Raw genomic sequence first — 10,119 nt, 5'->3', positions numbered from 1 at the left:
CCTGGTATTTTGTACTCAAGCTGCGAGTTCTGATTACTTTATTAAATAATGACCTTGAAGATGTATTTTAAATCATATTTTATTTCTATGGATTTATTATATTTTGAAAGTATGAGTAAAATCCATGAAAAATATCTTTGACTTAATGTTTCTCTTAAAGAATGTTCCCTTTATCCAGTAACTGTTGCCACTGATGTCAGTGCTTTTAATTTTTTATGATCAAGATAACTGAAATAACTTTCTAGGTTATGCTGTCTTGACCTAATACAAATAATAATAATAATAATAATAATTAAAAACTTGAAACTTTTCTTTATAAAAAATGTTAGCTGTAAACTAGAATAATTTTTTTTTATTATTTTTATTATATAATTTTTATTTCTTTTTATTGCACACTGTGTTAACGTGACACTTGCAACAGTCAATGGAAGTAGGGTTAAATAGCATGTGTTTGGCAAGTTGCAGGTTTGGCCTAATCACATGACGTGCCTACGTTAAGCTTCAATATGTATACTCAAAGTATAGAAATGTCTTTGATAAATTCAATGAAAAAAATTAAGCCATTTTGTGTGCATGCCGTTCTATTTGTATGCATTCACATTATATTATTACTTTGTTGCATTTTTGTATTTTAATTTATATACATTTTTACTTTCAGAGCAACAGTTGTGTGATCCAGGCGAGTTCTTTTGTCATGATAATGTCACATGTGTGTCACAGAGCTGGCTGTGTGACGGAGAACAGGACTGCCCAGATAACTCAGATGAATCACTACATCAATGTAAGAAACAAAGTTTTTTTAATGTTTGTGCTTTATTTATGGAAGTATTGTATATTTCATCATGAGAAACCTGTAGAAGAGTTTTTGGTTGTGTTCTGGAAACAGCCCTTCTCTTTTACTACACCCTTGTACTAAGCAGGTTTAAAAGGAAAGAGTAAAGAATATGTTTGTCAAAATGTTTTGTGTTAATGAACCAGTAAGAGTCGTTATATCATAGTGACATCCTAAGCCTTAGGGGAAACTAGGAATGTTTGCTCCCTAATCAAAGTGTTTTGTACTTATGCCCAAACCTGCAAAACTTTAGATCCACCATCTTTACATGTCATGTCATGTCACCAATGTTCATGACTACTAATCATACCTCCCAATATTTAGGCATGAGAAATTAAACCCTCTCTATGATCCCTCCAAATTCCAATACACTGAGAAGCACCAGTTTTGGCATGAAACTCCAACCATTTGGGAACAAGCCCCATCTCTACTGAGGTATTTGAATGGGTACTGTAACACCAAAATGGGGACAATTGGGAAGTATTAGTCTATGGCATAATGCGAAATATATAAATTTATTGTAAGAGTGGCACAATGATACTGAGAATCACATGGTTATAGTAAAATTTAATTGCCATCTCGCATTTGCAGTTAATATTTAAAAATTATCTATTTCCTTTTTTAGAAAGAATGCTGTCACAATATTCTCTTAACCTTAATTTGATCCTTATTTTTAATGTTAAATTGCTCTCCAGACCTGTAACTAGACATTTTGGTGCCATGTGTCAGAAAGAGAATTGGTGCCCCCCCCCCCCCATATACAAACTGGTCAGTGCATGCCAAAAATACAAGGTGTGGCTTAATGGGGAAGGGGCGCAACCACACATTAGTACCAATTCACATTACTACACACAGTAGTGCCCGTTAGTCACATTACACCACATAATAGTATCTGTTATTCACACTATGCCACACAGTAGTGCTCCTTACACATGTTACTCCATACAGTAGTACCCCTTGTACACATAATGCCACATCATAGAGCCCCTTATACACATTACACCATTGTAGAGCCACTTATACATGTTTTGCCACAATAGAGCCCCTTATACATGTTACGCCACAGAAGAGCCCCTTATACACATTATGCCATAGAAGAGAACCTTACAGGCACTGTGCCACAGTAGAGTCACTTATGCATGTTACACAACAGTAAAGCCCCATACACGCATTATGCCATGTAGAGCTCCTTATACACATTACGCCAGGTAAAGCACCTTATAGATATTATGCCAGGTAGAGTCCATCCACCTTGCTCCTGCTCTTCTTCATTCCTCCTCATCATAAGCTGCTTCCTCCAGAGCAGCTATACCTTTGTTGTGCCCAGTAGCAGCAGCAGCCACAGAATGAATCCTGTTCCCAGCGGAAGTCCCTCTGGAGAGACATCATAACATCTTTCCCAGTCCCTATAGACACTGCAGGAGATGAGATGAGGGGCGGATCAGATGGTGCAGGCAGCTGCAGTGCTACTCCCTGTAATGTATATTTGCAGCAGTGCATCCAGCAGAGAAGGAGCCAGATGCACTGCTACTATTAGAAATGACAGTGGGCAGCTCTGCAGCTGGAGGATTAATCATGGGTGGTCGATTGTGTGTAGGTGCGGCCTGTGTGCTAAGTACTATCCGCAACACTCTTTTTATGAACCTGTTGCACCCTCTTTTCATATTCTCTTCCATCATTTCCAGGATCCCATCCCTACTTCTCACCCCTAGTTAAACCATTACTTCTCACCACTACAGAAGTTACACCCCTAGGCTGTCCCTAATAGTTACCTCTGAATAAAACATTCACTAAGCTGCATTCTGAGGTTTAATTAAAATAAGACTACTCAAAATAATCCTGATTCCTTTTGCGATAAATATGACCGCATCTGTATATTAAATATGTGACATGTCATTGTATATTTCAGCATAGTTTAACTTTGACACTTTTTTGTTCTTAATATCTTCAAGCATATTAAAGAGGAATTACCGGATGACAAATATGATCAGTTGGTGAACATATACTAACTACGTTTTAGAAGTTTTATTGCTTTGTAACATTTTTTTTTAATTACACTGTCATTGTTTTTATAGATAAGCATGTGTTGATAGGTCTTTTCTCAACAGCAGATTACTATGCAACAGGGCAGACAAAGTAGAGAGATACAGTAGCACCAAGACCTCAGATGGTCTCTGAAACTGGATGGGGGTGTGGCCAAAGGGTGGAATTGCTACTCCATCTTGGAATATGTGCGCCTACTTGGCGCTTCTGTACAAACAGCCAGTATTATGTTATTGCCACCAGCTATTAGACCCTAAGGTACAGAAAACAGGAACGATTTGTCCTTAAACACAGGGAAACTATTGGTAGCAAGTGCTTTTTCCACAATGCCATTGATGTTAGACTTCCACCTCAGATCCTTGGCTATCGTGGAGCCTAGAAATCTGAAGGATTCTACCACCATTACCGTATTGTCCGCAATTGTTAGTGAATAGAGTGTAGGGGGGTGCTTCCTGAAATCAACAATCATCTCAACCGTTTTTGATGAATTTAACTGTAGATTGTTTGTACCGCACCAGGTGACTAGCCTCTCAACCTCCTTCCTGTAACAGACTCCTCCCCATCCGTAATGAGACCAATTAGTGTGGTGTCATCCGCAAACTTAAGGAGTTTCACTGATGTGTCTGTGGAAGAGCAGTCATTGGTGTAGAGAGAGAAGAGGAAGGGAGAAAAACACACCCCTGGGGTGCACCCGTACTAGTAGTCCTAACCCCAGACATGAATTTCCCCATCCTGACTCGCTGCTCTCTATCCATTTAAGAAGTTCACCACCCAGGAGCATAGCGTTTTGGGGACACCTAAGCAGTGCATCTTCGATTGCAGCAGTCCAGGGATGATGGTATTGAATGCAGAGCTGAAGTCCATGAACAGGACCCTCGCATAGCCTCCTGGTGAATCCAGGTGCTGCAGGATGCAGTGCAGACCCAGATTTACTGCGTCCTCCACTGACCTGTTAGCCCTGTATGTGAACTGCAGGGGGTCTAGGAGGGAACCTACCGTGGACTTTAAGTGAGTCAGTACCAGACGTTCCATCGTATAATGAGGGCATCTATATACCGCTTGTAGTAACAAATGTATCCTGTAACATCAACAGGCACAGTGAATAACTGACACTCAAGACTACTCATGAATGCATTCGCGGATGATGGGGCCACAGGGGACCCCATCGCACACGCCGTGAGTGCCGCCTAACAGATGCTATGTACATGTGGAAAGGAACTCCTTTTTTTCACCTGGAGGGCACCGGCAGTTATGCATGTATGATAAAGTGGTGGGCCGCCCGACATGTTGCGATATATATATATATATATATATATATATATATATATAATTTTATTTTTTGTGTGTGTGTGTATATATATATATATATATATATATATATATAAAATAGATCAGTATGACTCAGACACAATTGGAGAAAACAGAAAGGTTTAATGAAAGTAGCTGGAAAATACAGGTTTGCTTAACATTGCTTAACAATACATATTTAAGTGGTGGAAACAGTTGGAGAACGCAGCAGTTTCTGAATAGATTACTGAGCACAAATGACTAGAGAGAAGATGTTATTAAATTTTAATGTCCTCAGTTTGTGTCTAAGGAAAATGAGAATGTTTCCTGTTGAATGTCACTATGTTAATCATTGTATATAAAAGAAGGAGACTGACAAGAACAAAGCACATTGAGGATTTATAAACTATTTCGAAGAAGCATTAAATGGTATTTATTTGCTCAGAACTCTGAAGATAATTGAAGAATATTTGGTAGGTTTAATAAAACACTGATGCTAAACTACAGAACATTTTCCGTTGTTATCATATTTCATCAACTTACTGGATAGCAGTGACCTAGATTTCAGGCAAAATCATGAAAAAATTATAAATAAGTCTATTTATTAAACACTGAAAAGCCCTTTCTCTGTCTAAACCCAGGGTTTCACCGGATGTCGGCTGTGCATTATCTATTTATCACTTGTGATAACTCTGAATCTCTGGTGGTTACCGCATGCTTGCCGGCATTATTGAAGGGAAGGGGTAGCCAGGACGACATGGCCGGCGGAGTGTGTGGGCGTACCATGACATAGGTGGGTGCTGCGGGGGTGTGGATGGCACGATGGTTTAAAATTCACATAGGGGAGCCACACCAACTGCCAGTGAGTGCCGGCCTGGGATGTTTGCCAGTGTTTGGGGTAGTAGTTGGTGTGGCTCCCCCATGTATATTGTATATTTTGGACTACGCTGCAGCCCCACCTATGGAGCTGTGATTAGTCATGGCTTTTATGGCGTGATTCAGTGCTAATAATATGATCGGCCACCTGCACCTCCCACATTACTCTAAAAGTGGGCAGTTTCAGGCAGATGCGGTGCAACTTTGGGAGACTTCAATGCCCATCGAGGCACCTTCCGGCCACTCTGGGAGATTAGCCAAGTAAGGTTTACTGCAGCCAGTGATAAGCTTTCCCGGGAATTAGTTGGAAATAGCTTCCCCATTCAAAACTCCTAATACAGATTGTGATAGTACAGTTATCATATATTTCTCTACCTCAATGTTCAGGAGATTTCTAGACTTTAAGTGGATATCCCATGCTGTGAGGAGAATAAGCCAGTGTCCTACATGCTACTCAATGCACTTCACTCAGGAAGTGGATGGTGTGGGTGTCTTGATGGTGTGATTCATGTTGAATTGCATTATCGCAGCAGTACGCTCTGCTTTTGCAATGCTGGTAATCACTGCTTTATATAGCAGAGGATTAACCACGTTGACATGATCATGTCAACACCCCCCTTCCCCCGCATCTTCCACCTGGCTGCCATCTTCCAGAGGAACAGCTTAGATGTATGCAAATATGACAAGCATATATGTGCCACAATTCTTGTTCTGTTATTGTCCCCACATTTATCCTTTTGGACCAGGTAAGTCCTGCACCTGATAATGATTTTCACTGACTTTTTAGACTCTCTGCAAATATACTGTAGCAATTAGTATTTTTTTAATTAAAAATATCCAAAAATAGAAAACTGGATAATAAACACTGAAAACATCACAATAGAAAGAAAAAATAGCAACTTTGCAGTGGTACAGGTTATCCTGCAAACATTGTGGTTCAGCAATACATCCTAGAGCACGACGTCTGCCTTGTCATTATCCGGAATGCTGTTTTGAACTTGGGTGTCTTATTTGGGTTTGTTAGCAAACAGAAGAGCACACTAATGTGCAAAACACTGTTGCACTGCAGTTGGGGCAGATGTAACATGTGCAGAGAGAGTTAGATCTGGGTGGGGTGTGTGTGATGAAACTGAAATCTAAATTGCTATGTAAAAATAAAGCAGTCAATATTTACCCTGCATAGAAACAATATAACCCACCCAAATCTAAATCTCTCTGCACATGTTACATCTGCCCCACCTTTAGTGTAACATGGTTTTGCCCATTAGTGTGCTGTTTTGGCTTGCTAACAAATCTGAATAACGTCCTGTATTCCATTGCTTAAATGTGCACCATTTTATACTCAAATGTGGACTATAAGATACAGTATAAGGTAAATCTGATTGCACTTATTTTTCCATAGCATTTCTAAATAATGTTACATTATTAAAATCACATTTTGTTATTTATCAATATATTTGGTGCATTTCTAACAATATTGGGCATAATTCAGAGTTGATCGCAGCAGCATTTTTGTTAGCAGTTGGGCAAAACCATGTGCACTGCAGGGGGGGCAGATATAACATGTGCAGAGAGAGTTAGATTTGGGTGGGGTGTGTTCAAACTGAAATCTTCATTGCAATGTAAAAATAAAGCAGCCAGTATTTACACTGCATAGAAACAAAATAACCCACCCAAATTTAACTCTCTCTGCAAATGTTATATCTGCCCCTCCTGTAGTGCACATGGGGGGTAATTCCAAGTTGATCGCAGCAGGATTTTTGATAGCAACTGGGCAAAACCATGTGCACTGCAGGGGAGGCTGATATAACATGTGCAGAAAGAGTTAGATTTGGGTGGGTTATTTGTTTCTGTGCAGGGTACATACTGGCTGCTTTATTTTTACACTGCAAATTAGATTGCAGATTGAACACACCACACCCAAATCTAACTCTCTCTGCACATGTTATATCTGCCTCCCCTGCAGTGCACATGGTTTTGCCCAGTTGCTATCAAAAATCCTGCTGCGATCAACTTGGAATTACCCCCATGATTTTGTCCAACTGCTAACAAATTTGCTGCTGCGATCAACTCTGAATTACCCCCATTGTCACAAGTTTGAGGACATGAAACATGACATATGCATATACTTCACCTGCTAAATCCAGCATATATTTATTGCTTGTGTTTTTGTTCCCTTTTTCTGCAGTTATTATTTAGAGTGATGCTTGATATCTTCTTCATATACAAAAAAGGTATTTAGCATTAGAGATGCCTGTTGAGAGGTTTAATTGCACAGTATTACAGGCCGCAGCGTCAATACCTTCTGAAGTGTCAGACTGAATTGTACTAATCTACTAATGAAAGTGATTCTTGATAACCACTGATGAGACTGAATAAGTGAATCTGTCTATATGCTGTTGATAATGTTATGGTATTATTTATATTAGGGAGGTTTGAATGACATAAGCTCAATTATCAGCAGTATGGATAACCACTCGTTCTCCATATTGCTGATTATTCTCGAAAAAGGAAGATTTCAGTGCATTGTTTCCAATAAAAAAATAATAATAATGAAAAACAATTGACTGCTGCTGTTCTAATTACCATAGATGACATTATGTTTCTGCTGCACCATTTTGAAGATGTTTTCTAATTATCACCCCACGACGAGGGGAGGAATGATAGTGGGTGCACATGCATCATCAAGGGCCCTGCATCCATACTCTGGGCTACACACCATACTTACCTACTTTTTTAAGACGACATGTAAATGCTCTGTGAATACAATTCACATTGAAAAGCAACTTTGCAGTCATGCACCAGTTGGAAAAATGGACACGAACCAAGGAGAACTCTCCCAAGTTCAGGCATTTTGGGAGAGTAGGGAAGCAAGCTCCTCTCTGCTGCTGAAAGACAACCTGAATCGACACCTCGAGTGATCCTAATCTCTAGAAGTCAAATAGAGGGGGTTCCCTATAAAATGTATTAAGCAATCAATTAAACAAAGTCATGAAGTGTGTAACACAGAAAGTGGTAATAAATACTCTGAATTAAGGCTTGTGGGGGTCCAGGGGAAAGAAAGTTGAGGGGGCCCCAACTAAGAAATTGATGGCAACCCCCGTTTCACACATGCATACACGCATTACCTGATTGGATCCTGCCAGTCACATTGCAGCAGTGAAGAGCAGGGTGCCGGGAGAGCACACTGACACAGTGCTGACTCATCCCCTTCAGCATTGCAGTGACCTGCTCTAGTACACTGTCTCTCTGGATTTGCCCTCAATATCCCGTGAGACTGACTGTAGTGAGGACCACTTTGCTGTTAAGGAAAAGCTGAGCCATCGAATAGGAGGGCAAACGGAGGCACAGCTAAATGCTATTCTCCGGTTTTAATAGAGCCATTGGACAATTCTGGGGGCCTGTGTGTGGGGCACCCTAATGTGTGGGGTCCCAGGACGACTGACCCTGTTTCCCCTCCTGTAATCCAGCCCTGTAAATACTGCAGTTTACACTGAATTGGCATTTAACTACAGCACACGATCTTTCCACATCATGTCCTATGTTGCTAGGTCACTCACCTATGCACTCTGTCATTCAGACTTCGTATTTTATATTAAATAAATTATCACTAGTTTTTTTCTTACCAACTAAAAACATGAAAACAGTGTGTTGCAGAAAGCTGTAGGTTAGAAATAAGACTGATCACAAAAGATCACGCAGAGACCCCTTAACATTTTTAAAACCCACTATACTACACTAACCCTTATGTCCTCTAGGTTCTTACTCATGGTCCAAGCACTGAAATCTCACACTTGCTTTAGAGAGCAATTATCTATTTTCAAGCATGCAGCACCCTGAGCCTGCTTAAGCTGGTTCTATGCCTGGTGCTACCCAGGATGGAGCCAACAGGGAAGATGTGCCCACCATAAAATAACACATTAAAATATGTTGCAGAACCTCTGAAGAAGCAGCCAAGAACTTGTTGGGTGACATCATGATGTCATATACTTAGGGGGCATCATAGAGCTTTGATACATCACTGCCTTCCGAACAAACATCACCCGGCACATAGGGGTCTATCCACGAAGCAGTGAAAAGAGTGGAGAAGTGAGCCTGTGGAGAAGTTGCCCATGGCAACCAATCAGCTGCTCCGTACAATTGTAAAATTGCAAATTAGAAATGTTACTTCAATGCTGATCAGTTGCCATGGGCAACTTCTCCACTGGCTCACTTCTCCACACTTTCACTGCTTCATGAATAGACCCAATAATCACTGGTGCAATTCATTTTCTTTTATCTAATATATAAACAATATTTTAAACAAACAAAAATGAATGTTTGTAGGTCTAGGCGGTTTAAGAAATAACGTGGCATGTGGGCAAATATTTTGCTTGAGTTAGGAAAAAACAAAACTTGGCTGAGTAACTTCAAACAAAGCAGTATTCAGTTTTAATAATATCTGGGTGAATAATTTGCATGGAATACTCATTTGCTTTAGTATGATACACCTAATTGTTCAATCACATAGTAAGAATTTACATATTGTATAATAAAAACATTATGCCTCACATTTACAGTTTATTAAGCTCTGCATAATGTGAAACAACTACATTATATCAAGTACTCACAATAATAGTGCTGTACAGAATATTGAAGTATATAATCATCAATGAAAGGTTCCTATTTTTAGGTGGCTTTCATTTAGTGTGTTTTGAAGTATTCATACAAATGGTTCTATTGAATTAGGTTCAGTGTCTTTGTAATGATTTTTAATTAACTAACACTGGGACAAGCAAAAGTACAAAGAAATATTTAGCACTTGTATTGTGTGTAAGTAAACAAAAGAGAACTTTAATGGAATATGTATTTCCTTTGCAGAAATACTGGTGTGATAAATTATTATTATTATTGATGTTGTGGATTAGCAAGGTAGCACAGTTGTATGCATTGCTGGACAGTGGACAGAACAGCACGTGCATAAAACAAACACATACTGTACAAAGAAAAAATAAATGCAAGCATGAAAAGAAAGGGGAGGTAGGGCCCTGCTTATGACAGAGATAACATTCTAGCTGGAAGAGGACATGGCTGAGACAAGA

At 39.6% G+C, this 10,119-nt stretch overlaps 1 protein-coding gene across 1 annotated transcript in view; it reads left to right on the top strand.

The window, feature by feature from the left end:
• Positions 1–506: 506 nt before the first annotated feature.
• The window catches only part of LRP1B (LDL receptor related protein 1B), a 1,835,733-nt gene continuing 1,826,120 nt past the window's right edge, over positions 507–10,119 (top strand). The window contains exons 1-2 of the mRNA XM_063932605.1: positions 507–519; positions 659–781. Coding sequence (XP_063788675.1) covers positions 507–519; positions 659–781 — 136 coding nt within the window. The remainder of the gene's footprint in view (positions 520–658; positions 782–10,119) is intronic.

This window comes from Pseudophryne corroboree, chromosome 7 (assembly GCF_028390025.1).
Source record: "Pseudophryne corroboree isolate aPseCor3 chromosome 7, aPseCor3.hap2, whole genome shotgun sequence".
Classification (NCBI taxonomy): Eukaryota; Metazoa; Chordata; class Amphibia; order Anura; family Myobatrachidae; genus Pseudophryne; species Pseudophryne corroboree.
This window is presented reverse-complemented; position numbering and strand designations above follow the sequence as displayed.